The 21,950-nt window shown below is 53.8% G+C and overlaps 1 protein-coding gene and 1 long non-coding RNA gene across 2 annotated transcripts in view; one reads left to right on the top strand and one right to left on the bottom strand.

Moving 5' to 3' along the window:
- Window positions 1-7,584: 7,584 nt before the first annotated feature.
- The window catches only part of LOC141277156 (uncharacterized), a 35,462-nt gene continuing 21,096 nt past the window's right edge, over window positions 7,585-21,950 (top strand). Inside the window, exon 1 of the long non-coding RNA XR_012328012.1 lies at window positions 7,585-7,821. This is a non-coding gene — a long non-coding RNA (uncharacterized lncRNA). The remainder of the gene's footprint in view (window positions 7,822-21,950) is intronic.
- CEACAM16 (CEA cell adhesion molecule 16, tectorial membrane component) lies at window positions 11,825-19,590 on the bottom strand. Its single transcript, XM_033844033.2, has 6 exons — window positions 19,548-19,590; window positions 18,528-18,872; window positions 17,920-18,195; window positions 16,699-16,977; window positions 14,296-14,622; window positions 11,825-12,244 (listed from the first exon to the last, which is right to left on the bottom strand). The coding sequence occupies exons 1-6, from the start codon at window positions 19,588-19,590 to the stop codon at window positions 12,180-12,182; spliced, it is 1,335 nt and encodes a 444-aa protein (XP_033699924.1). The 3' UTR covers window positions 11,825-12,179.

Genomic DNA, 21,950 nt, shown 5'->3' with positions numbered 1-21,950 from the left:
CCTCTGGCTGCATGGGGGCGGGGGGCAAGGACGGAGGCAGGGAGCCCAGTGAGGAGAAGACTGCAATGGTCCAGGCCATAGGCGATGTGATGGTGGCTGGGCCAGGATGCAGGCAGTGGTGATGGGGAGAAGTGAATGAATTCAGAGGCAACTTTGAAGGTGGACACCCCAATACATCTTATTTCTACCTGTGATAGGGGCTGTGTGGAGAGGTACAGGGAACCAGGAGAGGGAGGAATGAGAGGACCAGGCCTGGTTTGTGGAGATCGGGGAAGACATCCTTGGGGCCTTGATGTTTCAGCTGAGACCTAAAGCAGCTGGGGAAGTGCTTGAAAGAGGAGAACACCAGGATCTTTCAGAAAAATAGAAAGGAGGGTGGAGACAAGCAGTGGTCAGGCCACACAGTGCCCAGGAGGCCTGGAGCTGAGGTGCAGCCCTTGGGCTTTCTCTCGAGAGTACTGGGGAGCCATAGCAGGTTCTAAGCAAGGGTCAGGGTTGAATTTTGTTTGGTTGTATGGTTTTTTTTTTTGCCAAACTTCGAGTGGCTTGTGGGATCTTAGTTTCCTGACCCGGGATTGAATCTGTGCCCCCTGCAGTGGAAGCGTGGAGCGCTAACCACTAGACCAAAGGGAATGCCCAAGGACTGAGTTTTGGAAAGACCCCTCTGGCTGTGCAGGGGGACTGGCTGTGCCTCAAGACAGCAGGTGGCTTGGGTTGGGAGGGTGTGTGAAGGAGGAGTGAAGAGGATCAATTCCAGAGATTTAGGAGGCAACCTCCTGGGGAAGGCAGATGGTGGGGTCCATGCTGGCTTCCGGGGTCACCATGCCACTGTCCCAAGGGTTTCTCATGTACGAACTCAGAGAGTCTTCACAACACCCACAGAAGCATCCCCTTTTCACAGCTGGGGAAACAGGCTTGGAGAGGCTGCAAAGTTCCCAGTCCAAGGCCACACAGTCGGGAAAAGGTGGGGAGAATTGAACCCACACTCTTTCCCTCCACGAGACCAGGATGAGGCCCTGCCCATCCCCCACCCACTCTGCTGCCCTCCAGGGGCGTCCTCTGGTGGGGTTAAGCCACCACCTCTCCCTCCCTCCGTAGCCTGAGCCCCAAGCCCAGCTCTGGACTTTATCCCCAGCCGCCTGCCCGCGCCAATAAAAGGCGGGCAAGCGGTGCAAGGGCCTGTGGGCAAAATTCCCCTACTCTCAGTGCCAGGGGAGTTACCCAGGGCGCGGAGGGAGGGCAAAGGGTAGGTGCGGAGAAGGGAGCAAAGGGGGAAGGCGAGCGTCTGCAGCTCGACCGGGCTGTGCTGTCTTGCTGCTCTGTGCCTCAGTTTACCTCTCAGTAAAATGGGCATGGCTCCTTCGATGGACGGAAGAAGGACCTGCAACAACAGAAGAATCTTCCCCTCTGGTCTAACTGGGAGCCAAAGTTTCCCAAGTCTGATGGTGACGACAAGGAGCTCCAGCCTGCTGGGGATGATAAAGCACCCCCATCAAGTCTGATGAGAGAGACAGGATTTCCCAAATAAGATAGAGAAGATAAGCCCCATTTCCCTGGGTGGAGAACAGGTGTCTAGTCTGGTTTTCCCATCTGTTGGGGGAAGGTAAGGAGGACCCATTCTGATGTGTGAGATGATGAGTTTCTAATCCGAGGGAGGAGACAGGTAGCCCCAGTCTGATGGGGGCGGTAAGAATCCCCCCAGTCCTCCATGACCCCGAAGTGGGAAACAAGAGGCTCCAGTCTGAGCTTCCAACGTGAGGAGAGATAAAGGATGTCTGCTGCAGCTCAGCCAGCCCTTTCCCGAGTCCCTGGGTTCCAGGCAGCACCTGAATGCTTGAAATGCCACCATTAGCAAGCCCCAGCTCTGGAGGGGGCAGGACCAAGGGACACAGAGGCAAAGGACATGTGGAATTTGCTTCTTGGACCCAGAGGCAGTTCTGCCGGGCTCTGGGCCTGACCCCGCTGTGTGAGCTCAGACCTGGCTGGTGGGATCCTGGCGCCACCTAGTGGTTGCTTCAGACCAGGCCTCCCATTCAGAGCTGGAGGAGGGCCCCCAGAAGGTCAGGACCCCCTCCTTCAGACCTCCTCCACACCCCCGGAAAAAAGAAACCCGTCTGTGATTCTGAGACTTCATCGTGTTCATCCTCCAGGTGGCTGGGGGGCAGTGTCTTTCTGACATAAGTTTATTTCTGTCTCTCTTCTGCTCACAAATTTTCCGTGGCTCCCCAGTGCCTTGGAGGGAAGCCCACACAAGGGCTGCGAGGCTGGCCTCTCTAGCCTCTCCCAAAGCACTCTGTGCTTCAGCTGAACGTGAGTAGTTTTGGGAGCATGTCCTGCTCAGAACTCACCTTCAGGCCTTCACACAGGCTGTTCCCTCTGCCTGGAACACCCTTCCCTGCCTCTTTCCCAGCATCTCTTATTCTCCTCCTTCAGGTCTTGGAGGAGAGGCGTCCTCCTCCAGGAGCCCCTTCCTGACACCCCGAGTCAGGGTCACAGTCCCATGGGGAGGGCTATGTCCCCAAAGGGCTTGACACTAGCTACAAACTCCAGGAAATGTTTGTTTGAATGAGTGAGTGAGTGAATGAATGAATGAATGCCAGGCTAAAGAGTTTGCCAGAGCAGCTATAGGAGAGTTTAATCAGAGGAGGGACAAGGTCAGACTTAGAAGTCCCCGGGTTCCCTCTTTTTTTTTTTTAAATTTATTTTATTTTTATATTTATTTATTTTTGGCTGTGTTGGGTCTTCGTTTCTGTGCACAGGCTTTTTCTAGTTGCGGCGAGTGGGGGCTACTCTTCGTTGCGGTGCGCGGGCTTCTCATTGCAGTGGCTTCTCTTGTTGCGGAGCACGGGCTCTAGGCACGCGGGCTTCAGTAGTTGTGGCACATGGGCTCAGTAGTTGTGGCACGCGGGCTCTAGAGCACAGGCTCAGTAGTTGTGGTGCACGGGTTTAGTTGCTCTGTGGCATGTAGGATCTTCCTGGACCAGGGCTCGGACCCATGTCCCCTGCATTGGCAGGCGGATTCTTAACCACTGTGCCACCAGGGAAGCCCCCCAGGTTCCCTCTTAATCCTGGGCCTTTGCATATGCTGTTCCATCTGCCTGGAACATTTGCGTTTATCACCTCCCTTTCATCCTCTAGGTCTCAGTGAGCCATCCCCTCCTCCAGGAGGTCCTCCCTGACCCCCCGGCTGGGTCAGGCATCCCCCAACCCAGACTCCTGGGCTCCCTCATCTCAGCCCTGACCAATGCTGGGTTGTCAGTGTCTGTGACAGGTCTGTCTCCCCTACCGGGTCCTGGGAGGACGGGACTGGGTTCTTTTCACCCATTGCCTTCTCCTCGGAGCTTACAACAGAGGCATCCTTCGGTCAGGACCTGGGTTTCAATCCCGACTTCCCCATTCGTGGAGAGTCTCGGGTGAGCGTGGGCCTCTCCTGGAGCCCCAGTTTTCTCGTGAGAAATGTGAAAAGAATGGTCGGTTCCTCCCCCAGCCTCCCAGGGCTGTGGTGGGACATGGAGAAGACGAGACCCTGGGTCCCGAGCTGACCGCGTGCCGGGTGACCGTGGGTGACCCACTTCCTCTTTTGGGGCCCATCTGACTGGATGAATGGGTGGCAGGGGCCCCATCCTGCTGGGACAGTTTAAGAGGCCAGCGCGGGGCTTCCCAAGGCAGGAGGGTTAGGGACGGGCAGAGGGAAGAGGTGTCTGCTGGGTTAGGGGAAAACCAGCCTTCCCCATCATAGAACGGATGATGGGAGGGAAACAAACAAAGCCGGCTCCACCCGGGTGTGAGGGGAAGTTGGGGGAGAGGATAAGGGGCCCCGGGAGGTGGGTGAAAACCACAGTCCACAACTTGTGCCAACTTCCCTCCCGGAGCCTGTATGCCTCGGGGTCCAGGCCGTCTGCCTGATCACTGGCCTCTGAAATGTCTCACGTCTTCATTCCAACCTCTCTGCCTCTCCATCCCACTCTGCCTGCAGCCTTCCAGTCTCACGCATGGCAGCTTCATCCTTTGCTCAGGGAAAAGCTTAGAGATCCCTTCAACTCCTCTTTTCCCTCCCACCAAGTGCAGCCCGTCTGCGAATGCATCTGGTTCCACCTGCAAAGTCTATCCCCACCCCCACGGCCACCACCCTGGTCCAGCTGCCATCACCTACTGTCACCACTGCTGTTGCCTCCTCACTGGGTTCCCTGCCCTTGTCTGCTTGCAACAGCCTCTTCCAAGAGGCGGCCAGAGGGATCCTATTAGGACCTGAGTCAGAGCCCATCCAGCCTCTGCTCGGAGCCCTCCTGGGGCTCCCACCTCACTCGAGGTGACAGCCAAGGTCCTCACCGCGGCCTGCAAGGCCCTGCACAATCCCTGTTCCCCTCTGCCCTCACCTCATCCACTCTTCCCACATTTACTCCACTCCTGCCACACTGGCTTTACTCAGCATTCCTGCCTCCTGGCCTTTGCCCATCCTGTGCACTTGGTTTGAAATGCTTTCCCTGCCAACTTTCCACCCGGCTCCTCTGACCTTTCAGGTCTCACCTTGTGATCGGTTGAATAATGCCCCCCAAAGAGATCCAGGTCTGAATCCCTGGAACCTGCAAATGTTACCTACAAATAGATGACGAAAGGGACCGGGTGGATGGAGAGATTATCCTGCATTATCTGGGTGGGCCCTCAATGTAATCACAAGTGTCTTTTAAGAAGGAGGGAGAGAGAGACTGGACTACAGAAGAGATGGTGATGTGACAAGAAGAGCAGAGGTGGGAGTGATGCAGCCACAGCTGAGGAATGCTGGCGGCCACTAGAAGCTGGAAGAGGCAAGGAACGGATTTTTTCCTGGAGGTTCCAGAAGGATCCAGCCCTGTGGACACCTTGATGTGAGCCCCGTAAGACTCCTTTCGGACTTCAGACCCCGAGAACTGTAAGAGGATACATTTCTGCTGTTTTACGTCACCAAGTCTGTGACAATTGGCTACAGCAGCCGCAGGAAACCGATACACACTTTAAATATCATCCCAGGAGGCTGCTTTGGAGTCTCCATCTGAATTACAGGGTCTGGTGTTTCTCTCTCAGAATCCACCCTTTTCCATCAGAGCATCCTGACCCTTTGTAATGACCTTTTAACACCTGTCCCCCACTCTGGGTTCTGAACTCTGTGTGGGGCCAGGATCCCACCTGTCTTGGTCAGTACGTGCTCCCGTGACCTTGCACGGGACCTGCTGAGGGTACGCACTCAACAGATATTGGTCAGATTCATCCATTCATCCGTCTATTATACTTATCAGGTATTTATTGAGTACCAAGTGTTTGCCTGGCACTGTTCTTGGAAGTGGGGGGTGCAGACAGTGATTCTGCCCTTGTGTCACTCCTTATCATGAACTGAATGTTTGTGTCCCCTCCCAAATTCATATGTGGAAGCCCTAACCCCCAATGTGCGTGTATTTGGGAGTGGAGCCTACAAGGAAGTAATTAAGGATGGGGTCCTGAGCTGATAGGATTAGTGTCCTTATAAGAGGAGACCCCAGAGAGCTTGCCCTCTCTCCGTCCCCATGAGCCCACGAAGAGGACATGAGAGCACATGGTGAGATGGACCCACCTGCAAGACACAAGAAGAGGACTCACACTAAAACCTACCCTGCTGGCACCTTGATCTTGGACTTCCCAGCCTCTTGAACTGTGAGAAATAAATGTTTGTTATTTAAGCCACCCTGTCTGTGGTAGTTTGTTACTGCAGCCTGAGCTGACTCAGATACCCTTCAGCATGTACTGTCTCTCCATTGTTTTTTTTCCTCATTCCACACTGCTTTACGTATTACGACTATGATGGTTTAAAAATGTTCCGTCGAAAGGTGGAGACGAATCCCCCTCCTCTTGAATGTGGCTGGATGTAGTGACTTGCTTCTAGTCGGTAGAATATGGCGGAGGTGATGGTGTGTGGCTTCTGAGACCAAGTCATGAAGGCACTGTGGCTTCCTCCTTGTTCGCCCATGGGACAACTCGCTCTGGGAGAATTCAGCTGCCTTGTCATGAGACTTCTATGGAGAGGTCTATGTGGCAAGGAACTGAGGCCTCCTGCCAACAGCCATGTGAACGAGCCAGGAAGCAGATCCTCCAGTCCCAGCCAAGCCTTCAGATGACTGTAACCCTGCCAACCTCTTAACTGTACCCTCACCAGAGACCTTGAGTAAGAACTATCCAGCCAAGGGACTTCCCTGGCAGTCCAGTGGTTAAGACTCTGTGCTGCAGGGGGCATGAGTTTGATCCCTCGTTGGGGAACTAAGATCCCACATGCCACAAGGCATGGCCAAAAACAAAAACAAACTATCCAGCCAAGCCACTCTCAGATTCTTGACTCACAGAAACCTTGAGATAATAAAGGTGCTGAGTGTTGGGGTAATTTGTTACGCAGTAGTAGATAGCTGATACAATAATAGCTCTACAGTGTGTTTTGTTATCTGGTAGGGCAAGTCTCCTTATCGTTATTACTGCTATTAATTGAACACATATTGTGTGCCAAGCACTGATTTAAGGTGATAGACAAAAGAAGGAAAATTCCGGCCTCATGGAGCTCATAGTCTGGTGGAAAAGACAGATAATGAACAAGTGAAGAAAGAAATATACAATATGCAGTTCCCTGATGGTCTAATGGTTAGGATTCAGCACTTTCACTGTAGAGGCCTGGGTTCAATCCCTGGTCAGGGAACTGAGATCCCACAAGCCATGTGCATAGCCAAAAGAAAAGAAAAGAAAAGAAAAGAAATATATAATATGAAGTGGAACATGTGTGTGTCATAAATGATCTGAAGAACAGAGCTAGACAACGTTGGGTGTTGGGGGGGTTTGAGCATAGACCTTAATGGAGTGACTCAGGCATCCACAGTGAGAACATTCCTGGCAGAGGGAAAGGCCAGTGCAAAGGCCCTGAGGCAGGAGTTGCGTGGTTTCTTCAAACAATAGCCAGGAGGCCAGTGTGGCCAGAGTGGAGTGAGAGGAAAGGAGAGGAGGAGGGGAAGGACTGTGATCCACAGGGGAGGTGATTCCAGAAAGGTGACCTTACCTCTGGGGGCACCTGACACCTGCTTCTGAAGGCCACTGTGGGAACTCAGGGAGCTTCTGCCCGTGGTTAGTGGAACGGGTGAGGCTCTTTGGCTGCCCTGGTCCTGTGCAACCTCGAGGGGCTGGGATGATCTCTCTGGACTCTGCAGTGTGTGTCAGGCTGGGCTGGAGTTGACCAGACTCCCTGCTTAGTTCCCAAAGTCCAGCCTTGGCACCCTGGTGCCAGGCACCCCCTCTTCCCTCCTCCTCTTCCTCCTTCTCACCATCCTCCTCCTCCTTCACCTCCTCCTTCCTATTCTATCCTCATCCCTCCTTCCTCTTTCTCACCCTCCTCCCTCTCTCTCTCCATCCTGAATCAACATTCCAGCCCAGGGGAGAAAAACAGGGCAGGCTTCCTTCCTCTCCCTGGCGGGGCTCCAGAGACTGACTGGGCCATTGTGTGTTTTGGCCTCAAGGTCAACCCTAAACCCCACCCCTGCCCTCCCCATTGCAGAAAGGTTACTTGAGAAAAGGCACCTTGGGTGAGGGGGAGGGATGGGGGGAGAGAGGCATAGACGGCTCTGGAGGTCTGGCCTGGCTCCCACTCATGGCTAGTGGAATCTGAGGGCCCAAGAGGACCCCAAGCCCCCTCTGGGCTTTGTGGGGGAGGGACATGGGGAGCCGCTATGAGCCCCTTGGGGCAGAAGACAGTCCCAGTCTCAGCCTTCAGTCTGAAAACCTGTTGAGTGATCCTGGGCCAAACCCTGGCCCTGCCCCTTCCCGGCTGAGTGACTTTGGGTAAGTTGCCTCCCTCTCTTTGTGCCTCTCTTTCCTTTTTTTGTCCAACCGTCCCCGCATCTGGGTCCCCCAACTTGCCAGCTGACAAAAATCACCCAGGCTATTTATTTAAAACATACAGTTTCCAGGTCCCTTCCCTGGAGACACAGAGTCCCTGGGCCCAGGCAGAGACCTGGGAGGTGTATTTTTAATAAACAGCTAGGAGACTGGGGAAATGGGGCCCCAGTTCAAAGGGAGGCTGTGAGAAGCAAGTCAGGGAATCTGTGCTCAGGCCACGTTTCCTCCGGCACCGTGAGGATCAGCGTCGGGATTCTTTTTTTTTGGTGGCACCGCGTGGCTTTCAGGATCTTAATTCCCTGATCGGGGATGGAACCCCACCCCAGGCAGTGAAAGCGCCGAGTCCTAACCACTGGACCACCAGGAAATTCCTCATTATTTTTTACTTTTAAATTAAAAAAATGTTCAGCATCAGGATTCTAAAAGCTTATACGTGGGTATTATTTTTCTTGGAAGCCGTTTTCAGGTGATTACAATTTCCCATAAATTGTATTTCCAGCCTGTATTCCATAAAATGAGGGAAACCTGTGCCGTAGAGTTAATTAAGTCCCCCAGGAAGAAGGTATTATAGAAAAAGGGTTATAATTGGCTTTTCCATCAGCCTGTTGCCCAAACCTAACACCTGAGTGAGTTAAAAAGCATTTATCAAGCATTTATGTAACTAGATTCTCTCCTCGTATTGACTCATTTAATTTTTTCAACAGTCCTAGGAGGTGGGTACTATTACTATCTCTGTTTTACAAGTGAGGAAAAGCCACATTGCCTGGAGTCCCTCAGCTCAGGTGGCCACCTCAGCTCCATCTGGGCTCTGAGCCTGCACCCCTGCCTGGCCGGCCCTGCTGAGGAGTGATGGGGACTCCTCAGCTAGCCTCCTCCCAGCAGCTGTGGGAATTATGGAACATGGAGTGAGGTTTTGGCTCTCTGGGCCTCAGTTTCCTCACCTGTAAAATGGAGGAACTGCCAGTGATACTCATGAGGGTTCTTGTAGGAATTCACTGAGATAGAGATACAAAGGGACCAAATCAAAGAGGGGGATTGGACTGCCTGGAGGATTCAGTTCAGAAGCCCAGAGAGGCCTAGTGGGACGGGAGACTTGGTCCTGGGGACATCTGAGCCTCCACACCCTGAGGAAATGGGATCTGGCTTGACCTAGAAAACTGAGCTGCTACCCCCTCCCCTCCTTTGGCCCCTCCCGCTGGCCTCATTCTGCCTTGCACAAAGCCAGCCCTGCTGGAACACAACCCCAATCTTTCCCAAATCCTGGTTACTGTGCCTGGGGCTCTTTCGCTTTGGGCTTAGGTGAGCAAGGCGATTTTGTTCAGCTTGGAAGGGAGGAGTTCCAAGGTGTGTCATGGCAGAGCCTACCAGCTGCCCACCTGGGATCCATCCTTCCTGTCTTCCTTGAGAGCAGGACCCTGAAGTTCTTTGGAGCAGCAATATACCCAGGGAAAAGACTACATGTCCCAGCCTCCCTTGCAGCTAGGGTGGCCACATGACTAAGAGCTGGTCAATCAGATGTAAGTGGAAGTTGTAGGGTGGGGAAAGTTCCTTAAAAGGGGTACAGTCCATAATGGGGCATGGGGCTTCTTTTACCCTTTGTCCCCCTCTTTCTGCTTCCTGCGTGGAACATGGATGAGGCAGCTGTGACTCCAGCAGCCATCTTGGACCATGAGGTGATCAAGAGAATAGAAGCCCCAAGCTAAGAATGATAGAGCAGAAAGACAGAACGAGCTGTGTCCCTAATGACACTGTGGACAATCTGCTTATGATTACCTTTTATGTGAGAGAGAAATAATCTTCTATCCATGTAAGCTACTCTTACATGTACCAGTTTCTCTTTTATCTTATATATTAATGTCCTCTCTTTTTGTTTTTTGTGTTATTTCCAGTCTCTCTTACTAGCCACCGAAGAAAAATTCTAACTGATATATATGTTACTGACTCTTTTGTGAATATGGAGGGGTGGGGAGAATATGGACGCTATTTCCCATTTTGGGGCTGTTCCTGTTGTTGGAGTTGAGTATGGGCTTAAATCTATCCTCACTTCCTAGCTGTGCCATTGCCTGGAAACCTCATATTGGAGAACACTGATTTAGCTAATAACTTTCAAACTCCATGGAGCTCCCTTAGTGCCCACTCAGGTGGGGCAGAGTCAGTGGACAGAACTTTTAGCTCTCTCCTTCCTTCGTTGGCCAGAATTGGTCACATGGCGACCAACAGCTGCAAAGCAGTTGGGGAAAGTGAGTACCTGACACTTTCAGCTTCTTTTATGGGAGGCAGTGCCTGCCATCATGAAAGAGGAGAGGCAAGTGGCTGTTGGGGAACTATTCTCTTCCCTCAATATATATATTTATTGAGCATCTAACCTGCTCTACTTCAATCAGAACAGTTTCTCTTTTATTTTATATATTAGTCTCCTCTGTCTCTTGTCATACTTGCAAAAAGTTTGTCTATTTCATTGGTATTTTCAAAGAACCAGCTCTAGGCTTTATTGACTAACTCTATGTTTTATTTTATACTTCATCCATTTCTGCTTTTACTTTTCTTAATTCCTTACCTTTTTACTTTGGTTTATTTCATGGACTTTTTCTAGTTTCTTGAGTGGCAACCTTATTTTGCTCAATTTCAAAATCTTTTCTTTTTAGTACTCTCAATGCCTTTAAGCATTTAAGGCTATCATTCCCCCTCCAAGTGCAGCTTTGGCCATATCCCACAGTTTCTTTCTCTCTCTCTCTCTCTCTCTCTCTCTCTCTATCTATATATATAATGTTTTCACTGGCCATTGATTCTGGTTGGTATTTTGCATTTTAATTGCCTCTGTAATCCAAGTATTATTTAAATTTAAGGATATTTTTCAAAAATGTGTAGAAATTAGGTGAGAGGGAGGACTATAGCTTTTGAATTGATATCTACTTTTATTGCATTGCTAGTTTAAATAATATATTGACCTACCATGTAAGTTCGCATTTGAAGAAAGGGCTCTGAGGGTAATAAAATGGTTTGGAAAACTCTATTCTATCCTAAGTCCACACATTTTTGCTGATGGACAAATTGAGAGTCTAGTGAATCCATAGCAAATGCAGGATTCTAACCCAGATTTTATAACCCTCATTCTGGGTGCCTTTCACCACGCACCATCTCAGCTCAACATGGCCATCCCCAGAAAGGATCTGTCTTGAAAGTTTCTGGGAAATCTCTCTACTAGGCCTTTCCATCCTTGCCCAAATCTCTCTTTCTACCCCAAGCCTGGAGTCTGCTATTACCACTTCTGACTAACACCGAGAGTCTCCCCATAGTAGGTCATCCTGGCTGGGTTACGCTTGCGGCTCATACCCTACTAGTGAGAGGAGTTAGAAGACACACCCCTTCTGGTTCCCACTCCCCTGCTCTCCACCCCTCAACCCCACCCCTTCCCCATTTGCATTCATTTATTCATAGGGGCTTTTTTGTGTGTTTAGAGGAGGAGGGAGATATTTTTAGGACTGTGCAAGTGATGTTTGAGATACATGGCGTGGGGGTGGGGGAATCCCAGGACAATGGAGGACACAAAAGGGCATCTTTGGTTAAATGGATGAGGGCCAGAAGATGCTGGAACTCTTCTTGAGAAATTTGGTCATTCTTTGTCCTGTGCACAAATCAGTGCCTGGGTTATGGAGTGAGGCGCAGTGTAGGGGAGGGCCGTGTTCAAACAGGGCAGCTGTTGGGTGCCACAGGAGGGGCACTCTTTGGGCCACTGGGAAGCAGGACCCTCAGATATAACCTGGGGAGATGTGGGAAGGGCCTAAGGCCCTGACATCAAGCAGTGGGGGCTGGGAGCCCTGAGCTTTGGGCACCCCTGTGCATGCATGCAGCCAGACTGAGAAGCATCCTGGGTGGGAAAAGAAGCGAGTGTGATGACCAGGAATGGCAGAGCTGGGAGTGGTGGAAGGAGAGGCTGACACAGGCGTGTGTTAACCAGGATGTTTATAGCCTCTGTGGCTCTCCGACAGCTCAGTGAAGGAGTAGGGCCCTGTTGGCTCTAACTCTAGGGTGGAAGCAGGAGAACCGTGAACCATGGTCCTGCATCCTTGCTGGAAGCAAGTGGTCCTCCACTCAGGGGGAGGAAACAAGGAGGGTGGCACGAAGAGCTGGTCTCTCTGGAGGTCTCCAGGGCCATGGTGCTACTCCAGGGCTGTGGGGGAGGATGGGGCACAGGGGTGGAGGAGGTCGTCAGGGAGGTAGGGGACCAGGTCCCCAGTGCCCCCATTCCTTCTGCTCCCCTGCCCAACCCTGGCCTCCCAGCGGCCCCACCCGCCCCATGCTCAGCCTGTGCCAGGTTCAGGTTCAGGAAGGTGGCGTTGGTCCTTGTGCGAGGAAGGGAGGTTGACTGTGAGAAGAGAGACAGAGTGAAAAGGAATTCCGAGGCTTCATCGGGGGTGGCTGCTGTCATTGACCAGCCTTCTCCCCCCAACGCTGACCCAGGAAACTAGAGTTTAATGAGTGAATGGGGAGGGTGCTAGGGTGTCTGTCAGTGATTGGGTCCCTGATCCTGGAAGCTTCAAGTCTGAGGGAGGGGGGTCACTGTCTTTAACTCAGGGACATGGCTTCTGAGACTTCCTGGTCTGATGGGAGAGGCAAGGCTCCAGGGACATGACATCTCAGACCTCTGGGGATGCTCAGTCTGATGGGAAGACACGGTTCCCAACATCTGGGATCTCCCAGTCTGATGGAGGAGACACGGTCCCCAGCATCTGGGAGCTCCCAGTCTGATGGGGGAGACATTGTTCCTGACTTTTGGGAGCTCCCAGTCTGATGGGGAGACACGGTCCCCAGCATCTGGGAGCTCCCAGTCTGATGGGGGAGACATTGTTCCTGACTTTTGGGAGCTCCCAGTCTGATGGGGAGACACGGTCCCCAGCATCTGGGAGCTCCCAGTCTGATGGAGGAGACATTGTTCCTGACTTTTGGGAGCTCCCAGTCTGATGGGGAGACACGGTCCCCAACATCTGGGAGCTCCCAGTCTGATGGGGGAGACATTGTTCCTGACTTTTGGGAGCTCCCAGTCTGATGGGGAGACACGGTCCCCAGCATCTGGGAGCTCCCAGTCTGATGGAGGAGACATTGTTCCTGACTTTTGGGAGCTCCCAGTCTGATGGGGAGACACGGTCCCCAACATCTGGGAGCTCCCAGTCTGATGGGGCAGACATTGTTCCTGACTTTTGGGAGCCCCCAGTCTGATGGGGAGACACGGTCCCCAACATCTGGGAGCTCCCAGTCTGATGGGGGAGACATTGTTCCTGACTTTTGGGAGCTCCCAGTCTGATGGGGAGACACGGTCCCCAGCATCTGGGAGCTCCCAGTCTGATGGAGGAGACATTGTTCCTGACTTTTGGGAGCTCCCAGTCTGATGGGGAGACACGGTCCCCAACATCTGGGAGCTCCCAGTCTGATGGGGCAGACATTGTTCCTGACTTTTGGGAGCCCCCAGTCTGATGGGGAGACACGGTCCCCAACATCTGGGAGCTCCCAGTCTGATGGAGGAGACATTGTTCCTGACTTTTGGGAGCCCCCAGTCTGATGGGGAGACACGGTCCCCAGCATCTGGGAGCTCCCAGTCTGATGGGGGAGACATTGTTCCTGACTTTTGGGAGCTCCCAGTCTGATGGGGAGACACGGTCCCCAACATCTGGGAGCTCCCAGTCTGATGGAGGAGACATTGTTCCTGACTTTTGGGAGCCCCCAGTCTGATGGGGAGACACGGTCCCCAACATCTGGGAGCTCCCAGTCTGATGGGGGAGACATTGTTCCTGACTTTTGGGAGCTCCCAGTCTGATGGAGGAGACATTGTTCCTGAACACAGGGAATTTCCAGTCTGAAGAGGGAACACAATTCCCACCACCTAGAAATCTCCATCCTGATGGAGGAGATCGTCCCTATTTCAGTTTGAGAGATTAATTTACCTTCTGAGGGTAGGAATTCTGTTCTCACTCTTACTGTAACGCAAAGCATGAAACATGATCCCCGTTGTCTAGGATGACAGTTTGAAGAGGGAGGCATGCTCCGCCCTCTATACCTCTAGTCTGATGGGAGAGGTAAACGACCATCATTAGCCTATTCCTCCAGTATGGTGGTAGAGGCAATATCTCCTGGGTTTTATGGTCCAGGAAAAAGGATGCCTTACCCTCAGACTACACACGGTATTTTAAAACCTTTGGTCTGGTGTGCCTCTTACAGAAGAGAGAAGGCCTGGAAGCCCCGTTTAGTGTCCCCAGTCTGATGGAGGAAGCCTATCTACCCCTGGTCCAGGTCATCAGTTTGATAGAAGAGGCAAGAGCTCCACTGGGGGAGTCCCAAGTCAGATGGAGGAAGCGGAGCCCCTCTTCTGGGAGTCCTTTATGAAAAGAGGCCCCCCCTCCCCGTCCCCTCCCCCACACTCACGGGCCACCTGCAGCTCCACTTCCAGCATCTCAGTCTTGCCCTGCAGCGTGACGGTCTTGAGTGTGTAGCGGCCGGCGTCGGTGAGGTTCAGCTTCTGCACCAGCAGCGAGCAGTTGGCGAAGCCCACCTCCCGGCCTGTGTGCGCGGGGCCTGCGATCCAGTTCCCCGACGGCAGCTGGCTGAGCAGCCGATTGGGCTCAGAGGCAGGCCCACGGTACCAGGCATAGACCAGCAGATCCTTGGGGTAGCCGTGTACGGTCAGCGTCACGTCCTGGCCCTCCATCGGCCTGGTCGGCACCGGCACGATTGTCATGGCGACCACGGCCGCTGGGGAGAGAGCGAGGGGGGCTGGGTCACCCGGGCCTTGGTGGGGCAGAGCGTCCGCCGCCCACCCCCCAACCAGCTCACCTATGCATCCCCCGGCTGGCACTCCCCATGCGGGTTGGCGGGAGGGAGACAGAGGAAGGGGGTGACTTGTGTGGTATGGAGGCGGATTTTGTGTCTCAGCAATGCCTGCCTGCCAGGGAGCTGTCTTCACCCGTCCGATTGAGAAACCCCAATGGGGGCTGTCTCTTCCCCCATTAGACTAGGAATTTCCGGCCTTTGGGGGAATATCTCTCCCATGAAACTGGAAGACCCTAGAGGGTTGAGTCATGTCTCCTCCATCAGATTGGAAATTCTCAGAATATGGGGGCCGTGTCTCCCCCATCGGATAGCTGGGAGCTGTGTACTCCGGGTGTTGTCTCTTCCGTCAGCTCAAGAGACCTCAGAATAGGGGGACTGTAGTTCCCCATCAGATTGAAAGATTCCAGAGGGTGGGAGGCCATGTCTCCTCCATCAGATTGGAAATTCCAGATTATCATCAGGCTGGGTCTTTCCAGTCAGGCTGGGGACCCCAGAACTTGAATGGGGGCGTGTCTGTCCCATCAGACTGGAAATTCCTAGAAAGTGGGGGGCTTGTACTCCCCCCTCAGATCGGGAGTACCCCAAAGGTGGGAACTGCGTCTCCCCCATCAGACTAGGAATTCTCAAAAAAAAAAAAAAAAAAAGCCATGTCTCCTCAAGACCATGTCTCCCCCATCAGATTACAAAATCTCCTCAAGTGTCTGCCTCCTCCATCTGAGTGGAAGCTCACTGAGGGTGGCTGTCATGTCTCCTTCATCACTGCTAGAATGGAGCATGAGGCACTGCTTCTCCTCCCTAACCGGCAGCTCTTGAATAGGGAGGCTACGCTTCCCTGTTTCAAGGCCATCTCTGCAAGGGCAGAGACCATGTCTCCTCCATCAGATCAGTCTGCCCCAGGTGGAAGAAGGGTGGCGTCTCCCTTTCCTCTGTCTCTCCCCTGGCACCTGCCACAGGGGTGCTGACAGTTTAGGAGGCCGTTGGGGGCACTCTACCCACTCCCTGCACGTACCTGCACACCTTGGACACCCCCCATCTTGACCTGCACAGACAGGGCTCTGGACAGCGCCTGAGGTCATCTGGTCCACCCCCCTGTCTCCTGCCAAGACCAGCTGCTCAAGCCCCAGTAGGGTGGGGCAGGAGGTACACTTACCTCTGGGAATGCCATTTCTGCTTTGGGTGGAAGAGTATCCACCCTTTGGATGAGGCCCAGCCTGTTAGTAAGAGGGAGGGAGGAGGGAGGGAAGGACCGTTCCCGCTGTCCCTGGGAGATGGTGGCCACTTGGGAAGGAACCAAGGCGGAATGAATGAGGCCCTAATGTTCAAAGCCACCATCCCCAGGGGATGAGAAAACGTCCCCTGAGGATCCTGATATCTCTGAGAAAACCAGCTGTGTCTGCACTACCCCCACCGCCAGGTTGTTTAAGGACAGAGGCGAGACAGCGCCTCTCTCGCTGTGTTTTTCCATTTGCCAGCGACCGGCTGTGATTTTCCAGGAGTGTATGCGTGTATGCGTGTATGCGTGTGTGCGCAGGCGCACACCGGCCTCTGGGCCAGATAACTGGGTTATCTAGTTGGATGCACTGAGGTTCAGCTGTCTGTTTGGCAGGGAGTGGGTCCAGCCTGGAGCAGCTGTGACAGACTGAATTTAGCACATGGGCACCCGTAGGAAGGGACATCCGAATGTTTTCCCACTCTGCAGCTGCACGGTTTGGGACATGCGGCCCATTTCTCCCTTTGCCAACCCTCAAGGAAGAGAGCCTGATTCGTCAGTTGTTTTCTGGGCGACAAGGCACAGACTTCCTCTTTTTGTCACCTGGATGAAGAGGGTCCACCTGATATGCCACTTTGTCACTTGGCCAACGCATGGGTTGAGAATCTCTCACTCTCCAATCATCTCTTGGGCAAATGGTAGCCTAATGGCGGGTAGAGCAGCCAAAGCTTGAGTCCAACTGGGCCTCCATGGAGGGGGGGGCGTTGGTCAGGCTGGGGACGACTCACCAGACAGTTTGACCACCACTGAGGCAGATCCAGAAAGCAGGGTCTTGGGGTTCTTAGCGATACACGTGTACGTGCCCTCCTGGGCTGCCGTCATGCTACTGATGTTGAGGTGGTCTTGGCCGTTCTTTAAGGCCCGCCCGTTGAAGGCCCACATGTACTCAGGCTCCGGGCAGGACTGGGACACGCACCACAGCGTGAAGGATGTGTTGAAGTCGACTTTGATGGTGCAGCCCGTGCGGGCGGTGGAATCCTGGAGGATGGCCACGCGTTCTGGGCCAACTGTGAGGGGGGGGAGGGAGAGAAATGGGGCAGTGGAGGGAGAGGGTGGTCGAGGTGGGCACCCCCCTGGCTTTCTTTCCACCAGGATGGGCCCCTGGGAATATCTGGAGGGAAAAAGAGCTCTGGCCTTTTCGAATCCCACATGGATCTCTAACTCGCTCTGAGATCTTGACCATCACCTTCCCTCTCAGGGGAATCTCAGTTTTCTCTTCTGTAAAAAGAGGGTGTTGGGCCAGACAACATTTCAAGATATTTTTGAAATCTATGGTTCCGTTAAAAAAAAAAAAAGTCTAAATGGTTTCTGATAAGCCGTTCTAAGAGTCTAGAATTCTAGTGTTCCAAGAGCAGATGTTTCTATGTTCTAGGATTCTAAGATTCTAGAAATCTATGTTTCTAAGATTCTAGGGTTGGGTGGCTCTAAGGTTTTAGAATTAGATTCTAAGATTCTAAGACTCTCTGCTTCTAGAGTTTCTAGGATTCTCAGAGTCTAGAATCCAGTGCTTCTTAAATCCAGAATGCCCTGGTTGTAGGATTCTAGGTTCTAAGTTTCTCTACATTGCCGGCCCTCGTGTACCTGAGTGACTTCCTTTCTCTGGATGGTACACTGCATATCTGCTGCCCCTGGGAATGACTCCATGCTTTGGTTATGTTTTTAATTTTATTTCCCCTCCCATTCTACCACTCACGCCGTCCCCCCTCCCTTTCAAAACCCACCAGTCCTGGAGGTATTGATTCAAAGGGAAGGATTATTCAATTTCAGAGGTAGTCTTTCATCCTTAGGAGATGGGTCAAGTGCATTTTATGGGGAATCCCTGGTTTCTAACCCCAGCTGGCCTACTGACTCACTGCATGCCCTTGGGCACTCTCTCCTGGCCTCAGTTTCCCCACCTATGGGGTTGGGGCACTGGGTATCTCTGCAGGGGCTGGGCCAGGAGGACTCACAGTACACGGTCAGGTTGATGGGCTCGCTGCGGCTGACACTGACCGGGTTCCAGACCTCACACTGGTAGGCTCCGGCCTCCTCCCTGCGGATGCCGTGCCGGGTCAGCACCCGGCCATCAGGGGACAGGCCGAGGCGGACAGCGATGGGCAGGGTGTCGCCGTTGAAGAACCAGCGGACCTCGGCGGGGCTGGGGCTGCTGCATACCAGGCGCATGGTGTCCCGGCGCTCCACCAACGCCGTGCTGTTGGTCATGACCACAGGCTGGGCCAGGATCTCTGTGGGGCAACAGACAGAGGGGGAGGGGGCCGGGCACTGCCTGCTTCCAGGGCCTCCCCCTCCCCAGGCAGGGGGCATGGCTGGATCCCGGTGGTGCCCCTGAACCCCCAGCCAGAGGGGCAAAGAACAGGATGAGAGGCAGGTTTAATCCCAGAAGCCATCTGGGAGGAGGTGAGCATTTTAATGTTATTTTAGGTCAGTTTTTTTTTTGTGATGGTTTTAATATTTTTTAAAATTTCTTTTTTGTTGTTGTTGTTGTTTTTAAAAGAAGGATTGGGAAGGAGATGGGAAAGCCCAGCTGGGGAAAAGGGGGCTCTGGGGGGTGTCTCACCATAGACCTGCAAGTGTCCGTAGCCCACCTCCGTCTGAAATTGCCTGTTGAGAGTCTGCAGGATGTAGGTGCCCGAGTGCCCGGGCAGGGCGCCCTGGATGATCAGGCTGCCGTCGGGGCGCACAGCCTCCCGCCCCGTGTGGGCCGGGCCAGGGGTCTCATCGCCTGTGCTTACGATGTAGCTGGCCACCAGGTAAGACAGACTGAGCGTGGGCCCCGCATACCAGTTGTAGGCAAGCAGCTCCCCTGAAAGCCCTTGGACAGCCAGTGTGACGTTGTCGCCCTCGGCTGGCTGGGCAGGCTCGGAGGTGATAGAGATCTCGGCCCCCGCGCTCAGGAAAGCGGCTGAGGAAAAGGAGCCAGAGGGGTGGGATGAGGTGGACTTGATTGCTCCCCACGTTTGATGGAGGAGGAGACGTGGCTCCGGGCACATGTGTTCCCACCACAAGTAAGTGCTCAGTAACTGTCAGCCAGGTGTGGAGTCTCAGTCCAGGGGAGGGGGCTGTGATCTGAGGATTGGATTTGATGGGCTGTGCTAACGATCTAGCCTAAGGCCTTGCTCATAGCAAACTCATAGCGCACTCTCAGCCTGCAGGACCTTGGATACCACCCAGAGGGTCCCCCCCCCCGCCCCCCACCGCTGTGAGAGTCACTAGGCCTCCACTTACGAGATCAGGCTGCCTCGTGTAGCCCCTGGGCCCCGACTCCCGGTCCAGCGCCCTTCCTCTGCCTCTCCAGAGGCAGAAAGTAGGGCCGTGATTAATACACTCCACCCCTTCTGTTCTCAACCAAACAGATAAGCCCCAAACCTGACTAGCTGGTCGGGGCTGCCTGGGTTTGAATTGTGTGTGGTTGCCTGGATTGAGAAGCTGCGCTGGTTCTCACATAAGAAGTGCTTACATGCTTGGCTTCGTTTCTGGTACTTTCCGTGCTGATAAAGGCTGACTGTGAGCGAGGCCTCTGCGTCTAGCACTCAGCCCTGCCGCTTTCTGGCTGTGTGACCCCGACCGGTGCCTTGACCTCTCTGAGCCTCAGGCTTCTGGTCTATGGAGTAGGGGGTCATGGGTGGGCCTTCTTCATAGGGTGGTTATGAATACGTGGAAAGCATTTAGAACAGCACCCAGCAAGCACTAGTAAACGCTGCTTGGAATGACCTTCAAACGACCCCAGGAGTTAGGCCCATTCCATAGATGAGGAAACTGAGGCTGAGAGGAGGAAGGCAATTGCCCAAACCATAGCCTGAGGGAGGGGCAGAGTGGCTGGTTACAACTTGCTCTAGTTAAGGCTTCCAGAGCTCAGTAAGAGTTTGCCACGTGAACGAAGGCATAGCAGTGGCTCCCTTGCCCTAGCGTACACCCCGCTCTTAGAAATCTCCAAAGTCCACCCTGAAGACCTCTCTGGGTGACGGTCCCCGGCCTGCCCCACACTGGTGACTCTTAGTGGAGCAAATTGTGCCTGTGGGAAGCAGAGCTGTCCTCCCGACGTGCTGGATTTCCGGCTGACGCCTTCCCTCCCCAGGCCGGGGATCCCCTCCCTTCCCCGAGGCCGTGGGGGCTGAGGTTCTGGGGGTGCCATTCTCGCTCACCACTGAGGAGGAGCCAGCTGCATCTGGTCAGCACCATCTTTCACCCCAAACCCAGCTCTTGGAGACAGCGGCGTTGGCGGCCCGACGCTCCGAGACCCTTCCTGGTTGGGGTTTGGCTCCGTCTGGCGCCGGACGTGGGAGGGTTCGGTGATTTGGAGCCGGGGGAGATCACCTGAATTTGGAGGGATCGAGTCACCGAGGATCTGGGGCCCCGTTTGGGTACCAGAGCAGGTGTGGCAGGCATGGGCCAGGGGCCACGACCTGGCCAGGCCTCCTGGGGCGCTGCCGAAACTTCTTTGTGCCGAGGGCCCAGGTTTGGTACCAGGAGAAGAACCAGGTCATCAGGGAGGAGGAAGGAGGGGCAGGGGAAGATTTTAAGGCAGTTCTTAACCCACGGCCCAGTCCCTGGTCTCCCTGGTGAACTTGGGGGTCACCAAGGGATAAAACCCATCTGTTGTGACTGCCGTTTTCCCAGCCCCAAAGCTGTGGGTGACCTTTAGGTGTCATCTCAGTGGCTGCCCTGTGATGTGAGCACTGTCAGAAGCCCCACTGGCAGATGGGGAAACTGAGGCACCAGGTAAGGGCTCTGACTTACCCAAGTTCTGGCAGGCGGGGGAGGCCTGCGTGGCTCTATTTCCAAAGCCACACAGAAGGGAAGGCTGGTGGCTGCACGCTTCCTCTGGGGCTCTGCTTCTTGGCCTCCTGCGTGGGGCTGAGAAATCCACATTCTCTCTCTTCTCCTGAGGCCTTGTTCTTTCTAGATGTCAAATGGGTGTATGTGGAGACTTTGGGGCTAGAGAGAGTCCAGTTTTGACCTTGGCTCTGCACTTACTGGAAGTGGGGCTGGGAGCAGCCCTTTCCTGAGTCTCCATTGACTGCTCTGAAAAAGAGGGATGGTGTGGCCCCTACCCAGGGCTGTTGAGAGCAGATGCTACTCAGGGTTGTTGAGAGCAGATGTCAGGAAGTTAGCCAGCACCAGGCAGAGTCGGGTCCCAAACATGAGGTGTGGTTGACGTTACTGGACCTAGTTCCACTGTTCCTAGCTTCCATGACCCCGGGCAAGTTATGGAGCCCACTGGGCCTCAGTTTCCTCATCTGTAAAATGGGAGTCATGATCGTACACTCCTCATGGACTGTTGTGAAAAATGAAGTGTGAAATACTTAGCACGATGCCTGGCCCTGAGCAAGCCTCAAGAAATCTCTCATTCGTTTATCCTACAAATATTTAGTGAGCCTAGATTGTCTGCCAGGCACCGTCCTAGAGGCTGGTAGGTAAAATCCCTGCCCTCGTGGGGCTGACATTCGCAGGGTAAACAAATAAACAAAGTCTATTTCACATTGGATGAAGGTAAGTGCTTCGGGGGGAAAAATAAAGCCAGGAAGGGACTTTCCTGGTCGTCCAGTGATTAAGACTCCGTGCCCCCAATGCGGGGGCCCGGGTTCAATCCCTGGTGGGGGAACTAAGATCCCGCATGCCACTCAGTACGGCCAAAAAAGAAAAAGAAAGAAAGAAAAAAAAAAAAAGCCAGGAAGGGGGCTGGTGATTTTGGAGTCGGGGGCAGAGTGGGGGGGCGGGTCAGGGAGGATGTCTCTGGGAAGATGATGCTGGGCAGAGGCCATGGAGGGATCTGGGGGAAGAGCATTCTTGACAAACGTGCTATTATCGGTATCTTAATAGCTTCTGGGTCCTGGTTTCTCCAAGGCCTGAGCATCCTGCTTCTGGGCAGTGGGCCATACCTGTGGCTCACCTGTCCTGGTTTGCTCCTCCAGCAGCTCGTCCTGAGCTGCCCTGGCAGGGAGGGGCTCTGACGCGGGGGTAGTGTGAGGTGAGAGGGGTG

This window comes from Tursiops truncatus, chromosome 19 (assembly GCF_011762595.2).
Source record: "Tursiops truncatus isolate mTurTru1 chromosome 19, mTurTru1.mat.Y, whole genome shotgun sequence".
Classification (NCBI taxonomy): Eukaryota; Metazoa; Chordata; class Mammalia; order Artiodactyla; family Delphinidae; genus Tursiops; species Tursiops truncatus.
This window is presented reverse-complemented; position numbering and strand designations above follow the sequence as displayed.